Source organism: Dermacentor albipictus, chromosome 3 (genome assembly GCF_038994185.2).
Source record: "Dermacentor albipictus isolate Rhodes 1998 colony chromosome 3, USDA_Dalb.pri_finalv2, whole genome shotgun sequence".
NCBI lineage: Eukaryota > Metazoa > Arthropoda > Arachnida > Ixodida > Ixodidae > Dermacentor > Dermacentor albipictus.
In genome coordinates, this window is record NC_091823.1 from 29,834,446 (window position 1) to 29,853,708 (window position 19,263).

Consider the following 19,263-nt stretch of genomic DNA (forward strand, 5'->3'; position numbering starts at 1 on the left):
GAACTGGGTACATCATGCGGACTTGGGTGGGCAAAACTGATTTCATTTGTTCCTGGGGTTTCACGTGCCTGAACCACGACCTTATTATGAGGCGCGCCGCAGTGGAGGGCTCCGGGATAATCTAGACCCCCTCGGTATCTTTTAGTGCGCACCCAATGCACGGCACCCGAGCGTTCCTGCATTCCGGCCCATCGGACTGCGGCCGCCGCTGTCGGAATCGAACCCACGACCTCGAGCTCAGCAACGCGACGCCGTCGCTTCTGTACTTGCGCGGCGGCTACAAAGTGGGTAAAATTAACTACGGCGTTTCTTGTAGCCGATGTGTTGCTTTGGGACGATACACATTACCGAATAATCAACGAATATCTATTGGGACTAACGAGGAGGAGTCTCAATGCAGTACACGCTTCGCGTAAAACTCGTTTAGATCGTGGCAGTACATCGTGTCGCTATATTGATTCAACGCTAGCCCGTTACCATCGACAGCCATCGTGACATGGGTTCTGCCCAAATTTTTTTCTTACGTGGCGCACATTTTCCCTACAGATGTCTAACAGACGTCACGTGCAACTTGCCAGACACCCAGTAAAACTAATCATATTCTTTCGCTCTTACCTGTCAATCAACACCACGAAGCCCAATGTATGAATCCTGCTACGCCGAGTTTTACACATCAAAATTCTGATTTAAGTGCGGGTTCCTACCTCTCTTTACCATAAGTTACGTTACGCATATAAGCTGCAGTTGTAATGCACGAAATAGTTGTTTCGTAGAAAGAGTAACGAACCAAAACACAACCACCCTTAGAAAACGCATGGTTTTGAGACTTCTATGATCACATTACTCGCGTGGCTTCCGCCACGCGTAGCCTACTAATTATATGAAGCGGGGTGCATAAATTCAGTAAGATGCCTCTGGTCACTTTCTGAATGGCAATCACCCTTCAAGAACCTCTCCGCAAAGTGAATGACTTCATTAGCGCCACATTCCGCGATCCCGCAGACACCTTCGGGGGCGTTCGCCCACCCGCTCGCTTTGCGGCCTCTCCCGCCCTGCCAGGAGCGCTCGCAAGGGGAGCGGATCGAGACGGCATCGCGCTGCCTGCAGCTTACGCTCGAGCACCGGTTTGCCAACGTCTACGGCTTCCTCTATTTCTCGGGGCGAATGCGACGACGGAAGGCGAGCTTGCCGCAAGCCTCTAATCTCTGCGCCCAGGCGGTCCCTGTATACCTAATACGCGAGTCCTGTTAGTCGCAGATTTAAGCCGTTTAGGCACCTGTCGTGCCACTCAGCCAGAAATCATCCCCCCCCCCCCCTTCCCTCCCTCCTTCCTGAGAACGAGGTCGCTCGGCGTCGGCAGAAACTGAGGAGGCGCTTTTGAAGAGCGCTTTTTCAGCCAGTGGCGTGTACGCTTCACGGTTTCCACGGGAACTGAGAAAACGACGAACGCGAAGGCACTGTAGCGCGTGAATAAGCACTCGCTATGTACACACCCCACACGAGAGTTAAAAAAAAAGCGAGGTAAATCTGTACGTCGTGTCTTTAAAATCTCGAGACTTATCCGCTGCTAACGAGGTAGGCGGTTCATTTCTCTTGGTTCAGTTGGCGAGAGAGACGAGGAAAACGAGGCAAAAGGGAAAAAAAATTATGAACTTATACATATTCAGGTTCCTTAACCTCGACTTGAGACTTGTTTTCGCGGGGTATCTATAATCGGAGGAGCTGCAAAAAATACAACAAAAGGAAAGTTACGAGAAATAAAGAAAGAAGAGAAAAAAAATACAGAGAGTTTCGCGTATCTCGATGGAAAATGTCTTTCCATCACCGTTTCGAGCGCAAGTTTTGCGGTGACGCTACAAGCTTTGCAAATTACGGGCGTTCCGCTGCTCGACACCAAAAGAAAACATCCAAAGTGTGCTTCGACTATTCCACGTGTTCTTCGTGAAGCTCGATAATGAGGAAATCGAGAGAGAGAGAGAGAGAGAGAGAGATAGAGAGAGAGAGAGGCAGAAAGAGAATAGTGATTGCACTAAAGGAGGGAACATCTCATGAGAGAACATCTTGCTAAGCAACAAAGAAACAGCGAGCATAGACAGAAAACGCCGAGTAGCAATCCTAATGCAATTAGGATTGCCGTATGCATGTATCGCATCGCGCAGCACTGAATACAGGATCCCTCTTCGTCTCACCGTCGAGCGATTTAGGCGAACGCTTCGTATCTCATCGGAAAATACATACTCCGCTTGCGTTTCGGTCTTCGTTTTTTTTAAACGTTTCATTTTTCGTCTTTATTTTTTGTGCACTTCATTTTCTCGTCGATATATTAGCTCTCGTATCGCTTTAGCGATTTCTGGCGTTGTCTGTCTCACGCCGAGATCAAAAACAAGGAAAACAAGAACTGGCTAACACTAACAAAGGTATTACTATGTTAAAGGATGACTATCCTGTTCGCGCTTACGAAACCCTGCTTTCGAAGACATTTCTTTGGATACAAACTGACACGGGGTAAATGTTACGTAAACAGGCGAGAACGGTTGGGTGCTGGCCCCGACGAACGTTATCTCGAAGGGCACCCTCGAACACCCCCTTTTACTTCAAGTTTTACTGTTATCACTATTATTTTTTTCGCCAGAACTGCACGGGTCATATGGCAGACAGGGGTTCGTGTTCTTTGTGAATGCGTCGAGACATACAATGGGCCCTTATGTGTGGGCTTCTTGCTTTCATTATTCTTTGTATAGCGCCTCTTCGGAAACGTCCTTGACGACATCGTTCTCCCCCCTGTTTTTTTTTGTTTTTTAAAGCAGAAGCTAAGTGTCGAACGTAACCTTTCTCCGCGTACGGGCCCCCACTACAAGACACACGGGACAAAAAAGGCGCGGCGCTCGCTATTCATGCGAGAAACACCAGACGGCGCGGCGCTGTAACTGCCGTCGTTTTGCAACGCCAGCGAGTATGCTAGCCGCGTATACGTGCGTCGTAGAGACAAATTTGCATACGACGAAGTATACTTCTCTAAAAAAAAAAAGAAACATCGTGCGAGGAAACTGATAGGAAACATGAGGAACAACGGAAACGACACAAGGAAATCGCGGCGCGGCAAAACTGAGCGCTGCCGTTTTGTTCCTCTCCTTTGCCCTCTTCCTTCATTTCTACGTCGAAACCTCGAGAACTAGGATGGAGGCGACGATTTTTGCTGCGTTGAGAACAACTGCACTTTTGCGCGCAAAGGTCAAAACGAAAGGAAAAAATGGAAGAAAAGAAAGAACAGTTTGGTCGGCACCAGCGGGAAGCGTGTGCACGCAAGCACATGTTAAAGCAGCACTCTCACACACATACAGGAACACAAAGCCCAAGGGGCAAGGAGTGAGAGAGCACAGATTGCTCTCTGTTCGAAAGCAAAACACACGCATAAAAAACGGAGGCAAAAGAAAATTTACAGTGCAAGAGGGAAGAATCAACAACCATCCGTTGTTTGAAATAGACAATGTCGCCGTTATATAGTTCTTCACAATAATTGTATTGCTGTAATGTGCGAACATAGGGGGAACATTGCGAACATGCAGCTAGTGCTGCATTGCTATAGTTAAACTGTCAAAAGATCAGCTACGACTGGGCTAGTCGGCAACAGGAGGCTGGACACCTAGTATCTCTTGTTGGCAGCAATAATAAATGTGACAACACTAAGCTAGAAGGACGAACGGCGGGCCTGGGAAAAATGAAGGATGTCTCTGTTAATAAATATAATAAAGAGGGCTTAGGGAGGGGAGGCTGGTCGTCATAATTGATATTATTGACTTCCTGCGCCAGTCAATTTGATACATCTGGCGACATCGTCCAAAAGGCTCGTGAAAGAGAGGAACGAACAAAACGGAAAGGCCCGGAATGGAGGCCGGGGGAGCTTGGGGAGAGGCGATAAGGGAGTGGTCAATATGTGAGCAGCCAGCCTTGAACTTTATTCCGTTCGCTTACGACGCACGGGGTCTGCGAGTCGCGCTCGTGCTAAGGGGGGGGGGGGGGGGGGGGGGGAGGTCGGTCGGCCGGGTAAAGACGAGCGCGACGCCAAAAGTGCAATTTTTCGCGCCCCGAAACGCTATCCCCTAATTGCCTTTGCCCGCCGCCGCCGCCGCCGTGGACGGGAAAGGCGACTCCCCCCCCCCCCCCCCTTCCCTACCCGCTAGCACGGACGCCGGAAATGCATCCGCGGCGCCTTTCTTTCATAAGGAAGATGAATGGATTCTCCTTTGGCTGGGGGCAGCTTCGGCGAAGTGACACGCTCAACATCGGACAACACGGGCGCGGCTGGGAGTGTGGCAACTGCGCGAGCAAGAAGTTGTCAGTGAAAGACAAAAAAAAAATCGGAAAAAAGAACACTAAAGGCTCTTCCTATGAACTGCGAATGAAAGCATTTGCAATAGCACGTTCGCGTCCGTCTTGCAAGTGGTGAACCCTGGCGTGTGTGCTTTGGTTCATCAACAGCCGCTCCAGGTGCTGAACGACTTGCTGCTATATCGGGGTGCAGATATTACGCTCCGCGGTAGTGACTTTATAGAAAGGAAACTGAAGAGAAAAGTGCAGCACCGTAACTGTCTCTCATTGCGAGGACACCTCAAGAGCATGCACAGGGTAGGGGTGAGGGTAATAAAAGAAGAGGGAGGAGGCCTCCCCAGTCGAACGACAAGGCAGATCGCCCGAAGAAGCCCCATGCACGCTCCTTGGCGAAGCCTTTTTGTTTGCTGCGGCGCGGTATTATGGCTGCTTCTATGTATGTACTAGGCGAATGACGGCTGTTGCCTCTGAGATTAATGTGCACACTTTAACGTCGTTTACCGCCTGTCTCTTTGCTCTATTCTTGTTTTTGCGTGGTTAGACATATGGCACAGCAAATAGGTAAGATGAGACGAACCAGTGCGAACAAAGAATGCTTGCTACCGCAAGTCAAACATTGAATGAATGCAGATCTCTGGTGAACATATGACACAAAAAAGTCTCCAGACAAGAGACTGCGAATCGGTGCAACCAATAAGTACGGCTTGCCACCGCAAGTAAAAGGGAAATCTTCGTTTTTCATCACAGTGCCCACACAGCGCCGGTCGAATCACAGAGCCGCGAAAAGCAAACTTCGGTACCGGTGCCGGCTCTTGTTCGCTCGTGTGAATTGCTTCTGTCCCTTGCCATGTGCGGGTTATTTTCTGTCGCATTGGCGTGTTGACGTGTTTGCCATCGCATGGCGCGATTGCTTCAGTTGGCACAAAAGTGAGGCTTCCGCTACGTGCTGTACAGTAAAAAAAAGCTGCATGATCAAACTCCATGATCAAGCTGCATAATCAAGCTGCATGAAGAAACTTCTGCGCTCCCCCCCCCCCCCCCCCCCCCCCCTATCCTGCGTCTTTCTGGACAACCTCGATGTTCACTCTATCATATATTTGTGAAGCTGCGAACTTTCTCAAACCGACTGTCTGGCATACTTATACGCCGTAGTTGATTAGTGGCTGTGGTGTTGGGCTGTAAGCACGAAGCCGCGGGATTGAATTCTTGTCACTGCGCCCGCATTTTGATGGGGCCGAAATGCGAAAACACCCGTGTACTTAGATTTAGGTGCGCGTTAAAGAATCGTGGTTTTGGGATGTAAAACTCCATCATATAATTTTTGTGTGTGTAATACTTATATAAGCGCCATTAAAGAGGGTGTATTTAGCGTGCAGCCAAATCTAAGTGCCAGGTACTTGTCGCTGTAAGCTTCTTCATAATGCGAAACATTTTCGGAGCACTTGACAGGAACTGAGCATCTGGCGCTCATTTACGAGAGAAAAAAAGAACGGTTGTCAGCGATACTTATTCTGGAGTATTACGAAGGGGTTTTTCGGCGTGTTAAAATAACAGCAACACGTGATATGCTTGACTACATAGTATGGATTGTGTTTTTCGTGCCTGTGAAGGCAATACTGCTTTTACACAATGTAGGTAGCTGCTTCTCAAAAGGCTAAGTGGGATAGGGAGATTGGGTGCTATCGGGAAACATTAACAGACAGAACAAGCCACCAACATCGTTCAGCTGGGCCTTTCTGTGTGCATGTACCGTGTATATAGTGCACTGTTGCTTGTACGTTATAATCTTGGTCATCGTGGCTCGCAATGTTCGTATTGTCATTTGCCGGACTAAAGTTATTCTAGACATGAAACCACTTCCGGGGCACAGTGATAATGGACCGTGTTCAGTGTCACGGTTTTGAACAAAGCGCAATAGCCGCCCGTGAGGTGGCTCACCAAGCAGCCCAACCTGAAAACTTTCAAAGCCATGCGCTCCCAATAGACCCCTCGCAACACTTTTGGAAGTGAAGACTATAGAAGCTGCGCTAGCACACGAGTCCCGATTCCATCGTGTGCCGTCCGCGTTCCCTCTGCTTTGTCCCGGCTTCAGGCAGTGCTACTGCGGTTAATCCGGACTTGGTGTGCTGTCAGACTGGCGGTCCACTCATCCTGGAGAAGGGACCACAACCGAATCTCTTAAACATCACCACATTGCTCGGCACCGAGGAACCAGGCGGATGTCCACCACCTCCTCTGGACCTGTCCGGGGATGCGGGCGGACCTCCACTGCTGCCATATTTTAGCGGGGCTGCTGACTCAGAGGCCTACGGGACACGGACGTGCTCCAACAGCTGCAGACGCAACTTCTATGACTTCGTACATGCTGCCGGCTTACACACCCTGTCTTAATCACCCTTTCACTTTCCATAGGCCCTATGGACCGTTTCTGACTAGAGATAAAGAACAATAACAGCTACAGACAACCATTTTGATTCGGGCAGTATTAATGCATTAGGCTGAAGGTGTGTGGGCATCAGTGATCATTTGTTCGTGTCGAGGCTTTGTCTAACTGGCAATGGTTATGAGACATGACACATGGACTTGCACTATTTTTACGCACTAATGCCGGCCATGTATGCAGCGCACTTAGCTATAGTAAATTGCGTCGTCCTGGTGCTATTGTGTCGTCGTCATGCCTAGCAGAATGCTGATAGTTACGTGTTGGAATGTTTGTTTTTTAACGCACACACGAAAAACAAACATTCGGTCAATTTCGGCCGAAGGGAAAAGCGTAGAATGCGATGGCAAGGAGCCCTTTCCTTCCGCTCGTTATGCCAGAAGATTAGGAACGTTCAGTGACCTTCGACCAAGAACTTCATAACGCTTTCTTTGCCAGGGCGGCAGCCTCGCAAAAATCTCCAACTTTTCAAAAGCTAGATCAGGTCGTTTGCCTTTCCTGTCCCCCCACGCTTTCGTCCACGGTGCATAAAGAAGCAACAGCAAAAAAAAGCAAACAAAGCGACAGGAAGGTCTGCGAGAATGAAGATAATGCGCATCCTTACCCGATCACGTGTAAAGGCTTGTGCTGTGCAGCAGCCAGAGATAATAAAACGTAACCGCGTCGGTTCGAAGACGGGGAATAATTGCCCGAACAGCGCCCGCGAATGAAAAGGTACGGGTAACGACCTCCGCGGGATGCAATGGGTGGCCGATGGAGAAAAGCTATAGCTGTACGTTGCCAGTGCTTGCGAGGGAGGGGGGCATTCACAGGCAGTTTCGGTCGTTTATCGACTGGAGAAATCGGCGAGGCACTGGTGTCGGTCGGCTAGCTGTTTTACAGCAGGCCACCTATACGGGGGCGAGAAGGGGTGGCAAGGCCATCGTCTGTACACTCCCCCCACCCTCAACCAAAACAAAAAAAGAAAGAGAAATGATGAACCGAGCATAGATGGTAACAAAAGAGCAACTCGCGCAACGGGTAAATGAGGATACTAGGGGAGAAAAAAAAGGGGGATGGCAAATGGAAAGCGAAACAAAGTCGGGACGTAGATCGTATAGGTTCCAAAGCATCGTCCTCTAACTCTCCTTCTCCCGAAATTCTCGCCTCATTCGCTTCGCCAGAAAGAAAGAAAGAAATCATTTAGAAGAAGCCCCAAGGAAGCAATGGCTGCAGCGCGGCTTTCAGCCCAAAATTATCGACTTCGAACAGGCCTTTGTCGTCGTCTCGGCCGATTTATTACGGCGGCAAAAATCTGAGACGCGGACATCATTTTTTTTATCTCTCTCTCTTTCTTTAGTTAGTTGCCTCGCCCGCCATTTTTTTTTTCGTCATCGAGCTTCCTTTCTTTCCTTTTCTTTTTATCGTGTTTTGGCCCTTTCTTTATCGCACGCGCCGGGAGTTTCTATCGCGTCAGTGACTGAAGCCCGCGCGTGACGACGGGAAAGATAACCTTAAAGGCGCGGAGGCCGGGCTTCTGCCGAGGCCAAAGGGGCGCCCGCCAGCAGATTGAAAGGAATTGTTATCCGCACAATGGGGAACTCAGTCACGTGATGCTTTCGCTCTCTCCCCGCCTCCTCCTCCTCCTTCTGTTCCCCTCTGTATTTTTGATCGCCCAGTGGCGCTCCCTTTCACTCGCTTCGCGTAGCAGCTGAGAGTCTCTGCCCTTTCGGTTAGTGCGCGCCGGCTATACGGAAGCGGCAAAGCAAGCATGCCGCCGCGTTCAAGCGCATCGCGACACCCGCGCACAACTTTCCGGCTCCCCGAAAGATATTAAGGGAACGTAATATCGCCGCAACGGGAGCACTTTCCTTCCTTTTCATTTTTTTCCATATCATATATATTTTTAGTCTTCTTTATAAACTCCGCTGAAGGCGACGCTCCCAACCTTCTGACTCTTGGTGCGGAATCCTCCTTTACTAGATCCATTCGAGCAGTATCTTTCGAAAAAAAAAAGTACAATGAAAAAAAAAAGTTCGGCACTGAACTGCCATGTTTAGTACTGTCGTTTAATCGGGCTTGAGGGAGACACTAAAGGGAAAATTAAGATTGAAATTTATATTGAGTTTATATCCATATTGAATGGGAGGAAAGTCCGAAGTAAAAAGTGAAAGTTAATTCACTTGACAGAGGTTCGGGCGAAGATGAGCTGCGTTAGTGAATCACGCTTCTGCAATACCATGCAAAGGCAAACTCTTGCCTTGGCAGGATGCGCGGTAAGGTAGAAAAGATGCATAAAGCGAATGACGAGTGCCGACGCCTCCACTAAGTTACCGTGCCTGCTCGCCGTGGAGTCACTGATTTTTACGGCGGCATCTGCTCGGGCCTATAGGCAATTTCTTTATCTGTAAATACAGATTGCTTTGCATACTACAAAAGCCATTGATAGAACTTAGCAAGTTCTGACAGATTTTGAGTTCCGACAGCTTTCGATTCCTGTGCGCTTGCCGTCATTAGTTTATTTTCCATTCTCCTTGCGCTAATAATAGACAAACACAGCAGGGAAAAAAATACACGAAAAAAAAAAACACACACAGGAGGAGGAACCGTGGTGGCGGTCAATGCTGGTCCTGCAGCTCCGGGGCTTCGCTTATGAGAAGGCAAGCGCGAGTACGCGTGCACGCGACGGGCTCCTGAGAAATCGAGGTTGCGGCGAAGGCCGAAACGAGGCGGCTCAGTGTTTTAATTTGAATAATCTACGCTCGCGGGGCCCTGAATACATCGAGTGCCACGCGGGCGCGCGGCAGTCTTGGTGGCACGACGCGTTGCGTGCCCGCCGCTTCAGGAGTGGTTTATAAGCCGGCTAGAAGAGACAAAACAAAACAGCGTTTACAATGGGACTAAGATTATTAGGAAGAACAAGAAGAAGCCGCTATAGAGAAGAACGCCCCCGCGGTGGTGGACGACAAGGGGAAGGAGAAGAAAGACCCCGCCGCGAGACGAATTGTTAATAGAGGAATAATTATTGGCGTAATGACAACTCATTTGCATACGCACTCCACATTTTTCTTTCTTGCTTATAGTTTAAAAAAGAAAGGGGAGGGGGGGGGGGGGAGGTATGCAGTGAGGGATGTTGTTTCGGTATTGCTGGATACATCCCCTGCTTTTTTGCTGCTATCTTTATCTCGACTTTTTCTTTTCGGTTAAGATTGTTTCGCGAGTTTTGATAGTCGTTCGCGGCTCGGCGGCTGAAGAACGATGGCCAATGCAGGCTCGTTCTTCCCCGGGAGGGCGCTGCTTATCTCCCGAGTAGCGAACCGCGCGCGCGCAAGGCGCCTGCTTAAGGCGTCGAGCGGCTGAATTTGCATAGCCACAAAAGAGACAACTTTCACCTTCCCCTAAGTCAAGCTTATATTTAGCACACTCAGTGAATCGAATTTTCGCGAGTCCTTATATAATACTCTCCCCACTAAAAACTACAGAATGGAAGAGAAAGAAGGCGGCGACGGCTGTCGGAGTTTGCACTTATTTTCTATACGGGACGGCGGCATACTCGCTGTTGTAGCTTAAAGCGGGTAACGATCAGGACGATCGTTGAGTGAAACAAGACCTTCCAGGCGGCGCCCGATGTTGTGGCGTTCAAATACCGCTTGCTCCTAAATGCAGTGCAGTACACGCGCACGCCAATGTGTGACCAAGAACGAGAGGTTGCGGCGATGCGCGAAGTGAACGTCTTCGGTTTGTCAAGAATAATGCTAAAAAAAAGAAACGTTGAAATTTCGACTCCGTAAAGAACGTTTTAATCCTTGTTGAAAAACCTTTGCTTCGGGTTAGAAGTTAGGCGCTTGTCTGAAGTTTGCCGAATGCCGCGTCACCGCTCCTTTAAGCTCCGGGAGCGATTAAAATTCAGTTTCCTAAGTGGAACGAGTTGCCCCCGGGCAATTTGTTCAAGCCGGTTCGGTCTCCGCTTCAGATTCATCGCACCGATCTTTGTTTCGGACGTGTTCTTCGTCAGCTACGATAATCTCTCCGGGACTCCTTCATTGTCGCCACTTTCTCTCTCTCTCTCTCTCTCTCAACCTCTTGCTTGAAGTGCGACAATAGGAGGGCGACAGAAAAAGAAAAGACGGCAACGAGTGAAACGCAGCCCAAATTAAAACAAATGGCGCGCGTCTAAGTCGAGGCAGAACGACAAACACCGTTAAGGCACGAGGACAACGTTGGTCCGGCATGTGGCAATATACAGAGCGCCGTCGCTGCTGCTGCTGGTTCTGCTGCGCCCCCCCTTCCCCTTCCTTTCGTCTCTTCTCTCTTTTAATCTCGCGAAACGAAACAAGCCCTTCGCAATCAACATTGTAAACAGCAAACTCGGAAGGGCTTTACGAGCAGTGGAGTTTAGAAACTCATTAGTCGCGATGTAAATGGCCAGTTCGCGCCGTCACGCCTCGTTCCTTTCCCTCCACTTCCCCCAACGGTGGTTGGACGGGCTCGACAAGCTGCTCTTGGGGGAAAAGGGTTGTCTGTCAACTGGGCGTCGCCAAGCACCAACACTGCAGCACGAGGTCACAAAGAAAAAAACACAGAAACAAAGAAACACCCCCAATGAAAGCGCTATAGCGAATGCGTGCAATGTAAACCCAAAAGAAAAGCGCGAGCTGGCAGCGAGACGAGACCAGAGGAGAGCGGAACAAATGGCCGCCGCTCTTAGTTCCGGCGTGCGCCACCAGAGGGGTTTGCCGCGTGTTAGCTATAGCTTGTGCTATAGCGGTTCTCCCGTATACCCTCGCTGTTCGACCCTTTTGCGTTCTTCTTACCCCCTTTCGCTCGTCCTTCCGTTTTTCGCGGAAATAATAAAGTACCGTTTAACAACACTCCTGAGTATACGCTGGATAAACAAGGCATACGGTTAAGAGAAAAAGAGGGGGGGGGGGGGAATGGTTGAGTGCATATGTGCTTATGCTTGGCGCGTACGCAGAAACACAAGGCGAGGAGCGACGATGACACGCTAAGGACAGCGCGAACAGAGGCTCTCCTCGCATGGCTGATTTTTTTTTTTTTTTACGCAGGAGGAGGAGGACCAGGAACGGGATCGAAATGAGAACAATGAAGCCCATATAAGTACACGAAACAAACATAGTAGAAAGCTTTTTTTTTATTTCCCGCGTTAATTGTGAGAAACGCAAACCAGGCTTATGCGGGGCGAGTTATTTAGCCGTAATCTGAAAGATGGTGGTGGTGGTCGACGTCTTTGCTCTTTCAAGAAAGCTCTCCTCCTTTCGCTGACCTTCCCATCCTCCTTCAGAAAGAAGGAAACGTTTCCACTGCCTTTTATTTTGAGACTACCCTCCCCCCTTCCCCTTTTCTTTTTCCACATCCTCTTTCCTTGTTACCGAGTGTTATTCACGCGCGCTAGTCTCAGCGCAAATGTCGTTACTGTTGCTGTCGTCGCTTCCACAGTTTTTTCGCGTTTCTGAGTTTTGTTTCTTTCTCGCTGTATTTTTCCTGCGCAGTCTCAAGGGGGCAAAGAAAGCCGTGTTTGTCTTCAGATACGCTGACTGCTACGCTCGGTATTGCGAGGGGGTACGCGCGCGCGAGAAAATGAGCTTTTCTCGAAACCCCTTCCAACCCCTCCCCCGCCACCTCCAACACCCAACAACTCGCGCGCATAATGCAGAGACGAGACGCACCGTGGCGCCTGCCGGCGCGCAATCCCTCCGTGACTGAGACGGGCCCCGGCGCGAGTTTTCCCAACCAAATAAGGCGCGAACAATGCAACGCTAATTTCGAACATGCGTCGACTCCCCTTCCTTCGCCTTTCTTGCGCGACGTTTTTGTTTACTTACTTTCTTGCTTACTCGCTTGTCTGTTTTTGTTTGCACCGAAGTCTTGTTCAGTGAATGCGAACGTAGAATGACGGATGAACTAGTTATTAAAGTGAGAGTGGCTCGTCGTTTTTCAATGTTATCTGCGGCATACAATACCGAGACCTTCTATTCTTTCTTTTTTTTTTCTCTTCTTCGTTTGGCGAAAGTGGAGTGCGAGAAACAAGACTGACCTGCAGGCGGTACGTGTGCGCAAACATTGCGTGATATTCTTGCCTCTGCAACGGCTTAAGCGCGCGTGTCAATTAATTAGGGTTGACACATATGCGCTCGGGTTTATTTGTAGCTGGCAAGAAAGGGCAGGAAATGATAACTAAAGAAAGAAGAGGGCTAAGCTTATAGATGCGGCAACTCATGTGCACAGTGTTCCAGCGCCGTAATGGGCACGCGTTCGCGACGAGTAAAATTGATGATTGCGAGCCGAACAGGGTGCCACCTTCTCGCTCTCCACCGACGCTTGAGCTAGTTACGCGAAAACTGCGATGTTTTTATCCGCACCGACCTTTCGTTAGTCGCTGAAACAGTGCTGCGATACTTGGTTATTAAATGCCAACTTATTCAACACGTATCTTTCCTTATGAAACAATGCACAATTAATAGCCAACTGAACGAGATTGCAATCTCTTCTCATCAGTTCGTGTGACAAGTAATAAAAATAAATTAACGTGACTGTTAACAGAATTAATCGTAATTTTCTTTTCCCAGGGCGCCACTTTACTATCGGCTCTCACCTGTCACTATGAGCCGGCCGGGGAGAGAATTCCTCGTCGACTCCCCCGTGAGCTTGTCCCTCGTTTGGCATCGGTAGCTCCGATAGGAAAAGCTTTTGTCCACGTCCCGGATGTAAAGCTCGCCTTCGGGAAACATGTGGTACTTGGAGGCACCTGAAACGGACGGGAGAAAGAGACCAACAACGCTTACATTATTCGTCGAGAGAGATCGTACTGCTCGCACGGTGGTCGTTTGGGAGGAGGCGGCAAAGAGGGGCGACTAAATGACCGACAAGCATTTTCGTATACCTTTGCATTGAGCTAAACTGAGCACGTGCTGGTAGGCGAGTTGGTTATACATGTTTACAACGGAGGCGGCAAATAAAACAACGCACGAAGAAAGAGGACACGGGACAACCGCGTAGGCGCACTAACAGCTGGGCGCTTCATTTCTTGACACAAGAATAAATAGCTGCTGCCAAGAGTTAAAAAAATAAAAATAAAAAAATAACTGTGCCGTCATCTGCGTCCCGCAACAAAAACACGATACAGAACAGCTTCTAAGCGCCGCTCCCAAGATACGCCAGCTCCTTTGCCGATCGAGAAACTGAGGGTTCACCGATAGAAGCATCACCACGCTTCTTGATCTGGTAATTAAAATTTTACAAAGATATCTTCTGTCTCTTGTGACGTGAGCCATATTTTTTACGATGCCGCATTTGTATTAACTGCCAAGCCTTACAGTCTCACAGAATATGTGCATACATGCGCTAATCACAAGTTATCAGTGCAGCACCCTGTGTTATTTGGCGCAGAAAAAACAGCGTGTATACCTGCTGCATTCGCGATCTCTGGGAAAGAAAGCGAAGGGGAGGGGGGAACCGGGAGACTTGCGCGGTATCCAAGGCGGCTGTAATGGTGCTGAAATGTTCGAAATGTTCGATATTCTCGCCTTTTTCGAGTGCACCCGTTGGGGGGGGGGGGGGGTGACAGGAGACCTATGGGCCCCGGGTGCCAGACGACCTAGCTACGCCACTGTGTCCTCTGTAGAGTTTTCTGCCAAGGAAACGTGCGGGTAACAAACATGATTATGGTACCTGCAACAGACATCACAAAAGTTGGCTGAAGCTTCATTATAACAGTTATCGTGGTCAAACAGTGAATACACTATTGCGATATATTAGTTGCGCTAATACCTTGTTTACTTACATTTTACGCAAACATAGCGGTGCAGTCCGGAACGAAAGTTTGTTTCGTTATTGCCACTATGGTGTCTCGTACAAATATCTGAACTTCAATGGCACCCCCATCAGTCTCGAGTTTATTAGGAAACTATTAATTAACTTCACGTGCTTTGATCTATATAACTAGCGATCTATATAACTAGCGGGGAACAGTGTAAGTTGTACTCATTTTTAAAAGTTTCACGTCGACAAAGGGCCTAATTTTTGTTTGACATATTGCCGTTTCTTTTTCGCAAATGACATCATTGTAAAGTGCACGCTGTTCGATGGAAGGGGGTGAAAGAAAGCATACGCTTACGAAAGTAGACGCAGAAACACGAACTGGTGGCAAAGTTTTGTAATGAAGCATCCAGATCAATTTCACTTTGATCGCAGAATGTCTAGCAAAGCGTGGCAATCTGTTTCCGGTTCCATAGTTAGCGGCTGTGCGTTCTCCGCCTGCCTATAACGATCGTGAATCGTGCAAATCGCTGTGCCGCAGTCAGCGGCCAGGGTCGGGTAACCTGCATCCGTTACATGTGCTATTTGCTTTTTTTAGCATTGCAAAAAAACGTAGTTGTCTCTTTTTGTTTTGCCTTGTTGTTCAGCGGTGAACGCTGACAATTCAGAACACGTGTTATTACGTCTTTTGTTCATTAGTGTCACAACATGGACGACATGTGCATTATAGATCGTCAGCATCATCATGAGCCTATATTTATGCCCACTGCAGGACAGCGATTGCCAATTATCTATGTCTTGCGTTAGCTGCTTCCCATTTGCACCTGCAAATTTCCTCATTTCATTAACCCACCTAAGTTTCTGCTGCCACAGACTGCGCTCTCTTCCCTTGGCATCCATTCTGTAACTGTAGTGGTCCACCAGTTATCTACCGTACGCATTAGATATATAGTATGATAAAGTATAAACCGAACAATCACGTAATCCGATGAGGGGGGATGAGGGGTGGGGGACGTAGGCGTTAATTTGCGGAATGCAGAAACGCTAGTTTAACGGCCTTCTAAAACTGGCACAGCGCAACATAGAAAGGAAGAAACTCGCCGAACTGGCCAGATGAAAGCACAGAGAGCTCTGTTCTTTCATCTGGCAGGGTTCAATCAATCAATCAATCAATCAATCAATCAATCAATCAATCAATCAATCAATCAATCAATCAATCAATCAATCAATCAATCAATCAATCAATCAATCAATCAATCAATCAATTAATCAATCAATTAATTGAGAAATCAACGAAAATTCTGCCTCCATTCCACCCTGTGAAATTGGATGTACAGCGAAGCTGTTGCCGACGTATAGGCAAGTACACAACCGACATTAGACGACGTATAGGCAAGTACACAACCACAATCAACGTATTTCGCGCGCGTATGCACGTGTGCGTAAGTGCAGCATACATCTTCATCCTTCTAGGCCCTCCACAAAGCGCAAGTGCTATATTGAACTAAATGAATGTTTAATTGTAAACTCCGTAAGAAAACACATAAAGTACGACTGATGGCCCTACCTACAGACGTGAAAGCTTCGAATTGTAATTCGAATATACGAGAAAACATAAAAACATAATTCTGTTACGCGGAAACTCAAACACAAAGCCTTACAGCTGCCGTTTGCTTTTGGGTGAGCACGCCACGAAAAATCCCGATTAACTAGAGGCTATCAGCTTTGCGGTAAAAATAAACACGTTTCCGCAACAGAACAGACAAGCTTACATTTCTCAAACTGGTCCGCCGCCCTACATACACGGGAAGTCTTTTACCGAATGATGCGGAGAAAAAAAAAAAGAGGGTTGGTTGCAAAATATGAGCCATAACAAAGCACCATATAGAGTCTAATATTCTTTCAATGTGATAGAATATAAATAAATGCTGGCTGTCCCGTAATCGTGAGTAGATGTAGGAAATGGCTACCAGCAAAGCAGATTGATTGGAGTAATTACGATGATTACTCACAACCACCTCACAGCTGTTACAACCATCTTTTATTTGCTGGGTTTCCGCCTACTTAAATGATCGCAGACAATATGTTGAAATCAATGGGAAAAAATCGGGCACCTTTCTGGCCTCAGGGCAGTGTCCTAGGGCCACTTTTGTTCCTTATTTACGTTAATGGTTTAGTCGCAGTTATTAATGAACCAAAAAAGGGTGGCTTATTCGCAGGTGATGGCGTTCTTTATAATGACATACATGTCGCCGGCGATCAAGTTGCCCTTAACATGGCCTTCAATAATATCCTTACCTGGTGCGACAGATGGGTTATAATACTGAACAATGACAAAACTGTGCTCCTTCGCTCCACAAAGTGACTTACAGCCCCTAAAATTTTCTTATTTTATAAGCTCTAAACCCTTAGCTGAGGTGTGTGAGTATAAATACCTAGCTGTTACTCTGACAAGCAACTTAAGCTGGAACAACCATATTGCTAAAACATGCTCTGCTGCTCTTCGCAAACTATGCTTTTTACGTCAAAAGCTTAAAGATGCACCCCCCATGTAAAGCGTCTGGCGTACAAGCTTTGGCCTTCATTCGGCCAGAGCTTGAGTATGCTTGCATTATTTGGGACCCGCGTACTGACGATAACACTTACGCGCTTGAAAAAATCCAGCGAAAGGCTGTCCGATTTATTTTCTCTTCATACGGCCACCAGCATTCTGTCTCGTCATTTATGGAATGTAATCAGGTTCCTTCATTATAATCCCAGCGCAAAGATCAGCGTTTAAAGTTTTTGTATTGATTATTTATTCGGAAGCTTCGGCTCGACCCAGCACCATAGTTGCTACCCAGCGCACTCGACATACGCACCCGCTTTCTCTAACTCCTTATTTTGCCAGAACAAATGTATTTAAATTCTCATTATTTATGCAAAAAATTAATGACCGGAATACCCTGTCACCTGACTGCCTATTATCTATATATAATTAGAATTATTTGTCTTTGCAATCCACCTGATACTGTTACTGTTTTTATATCCGCATTTTCTCTTAGCGCTTGTGACAACTTTTTATTTTCAATGTTGCTATTTATTTTAATCATATTTTAGTTGTTAATTGGCTTGTATTGTTGTTTATGAGCTTGTGTTTCGCCCCTCCTGTTTGGGCCGTGTGGCCTGCAGTATTTCTGTAAATAAAGTAAATAAAGAAAATTCACGGCACGCCGGACGCTTCCGGCCTGGTCACGCAGCGTGGAGCCATCTCTCGAAGGAAGCCGCTTAAAACCCGCGCCGCTGAACTCACGGACCGCTGCCGTTGAAAAGAGTAGAGGCAAACCTGTCTCAGCTCCAAAAGACGACAATCAAGTGTATGGTGCACTGTATCTGCCTTTTTAACGTCGCTATTGGAAAGGACAAATTAAATTTTAGCGTACAAGAAGTTACAGCTTGAGTGATACTGTGAACAAACATTAGGATGAAATCGGAAGCAATATTGTGAAAACTTGTTTGGGCAGTAACTAGCGTGTGTAATGCGGGCCTGTGCAAGAGGTTGGGGACCAGAGACCACATTTTCTTATGTTTTGACTGGTTGCCCGAATGATCTCGTTTCACTCTTGCAGCGATGCCCGGATGTTCTCGTTTTGTTCTCGCCCTATTCTCGTCTTTCGAACTCGCGAAAACGTATCCATCTTGAGCCGCGCTTCACTCGCCTAAAGCCGTGTTTTGCGTTCACCAGCACGCAGATCTATATCCTTCGCAACGGTGGTGGGAACCCAGTGTGCGCACAGGTTTTTAGGCATTATGCAACAGGTCTATACATGCGCACAAGCTGATATTGACGAGTGCAATCGGGTGTTCGCAATGCCAAGATCGAACCGCAGTCCTCAATTTACGTTCATAGGCGAAGAAGAAAATTGGCTTTATCGCGGAATCCCTGGTCCGCACATATAGTATATGAATGGTTCATGGTAGTACAACGTTCTGGCACCGCATATAAGAATGAAATTTATTGCTATATGTTTTCCGAATTCACGACTCTCGATTTCTTCCCCGTACACGTAGCTCTCGTTCAAAGAAGGATTGCGCCGCTAAGCGGTTGCCAGATTGTACTCCGCGTAGTACGGCTGATGGTGCACTGACCTCCTATAGCACGCGTATCACGCGATTCTTGGGTCACGCGAGTCGGGGCTCGGCGTTCGGCCTCGAGTCGCTGATTTGGCAGACACCGCGGAGTCCCGAGTGTTGGCACGCTCAAACTCAGCGGGGAAGCAAATGCACAGGAACAAAATTTGAAATACGGTGAAGCTTCGCCTTTAAAAGCGGAACGCGTTAGCCATTCAAAGATCCCTCACTGCTTCTCGCACTTTCCGGCAACTGAAGCTTATGTAACCGTAATGTTTTCCGGGAAACGCTAGCGGCGAACGCTATGCACGAAGGCGAGCGGGCGAGCGTTCTCGTAGAAACACGGCCTCTTGCGTGGGCTGCGGATGCGCGGAGGCGAGCGCCATCTGGATTGTCTTATTGCAAAGCATTGAGCGCAGCGCGCCGTTCTATGAACGGTAGAGACACTGGAAAATGTGTTTATGTTTGAGTTTCCACGTAACAGAATTATGTTTTCTGGTACATTCAAATTACAATCCGACGGTATCATGTCTGCAGGTTGTGGTTAGGTTGTACTTTGACATTTTTATAACGCATCTTGTTTTGAGGAATTCAATTCGTTTAGTAACGCCTCGGCGCCAAGCAGAATG

The 19,263-nt window shown here is 47.9% G+C and overlaps 1 protein-coding gene and 1 long non-coding RNA gene across 3 annotated transcripts in view; one reads left to right on the forward strand and one right to left on the reverse strand.

The window, feature by feature from the left end:
- The window catches only part of LOC135909687 (cell adhesion molecule Dscam1-like), a 301,290-nt gene that overhangs the window by 119,474 nt on the left and 162,553 nt on the right, over positions 1-19,263 (reverse strand). For both annotated transcript variants that reach the window (XM_065441717.2, XM_065441716.2), the window contains exon 4: positions 13,362-13,514. In XM_065441717.2, the coding sequence (XP_065297789.1) occupies positions 13,362-13,514 (153 nt within the window). The remainder of the gene's footprint in view (positions 1-13,361; positions 13,515-19,263) is intronic.
- The window catches only part of LOC135909689 (uncharacterized), a 110,462-nt gene that overhangs the window by 24,779 nt on the left and 66,420 nt on the right, over positions 1-19,263 (forward strand). The gene's annotated exons all lie outside the window — the stretch shown is intronic.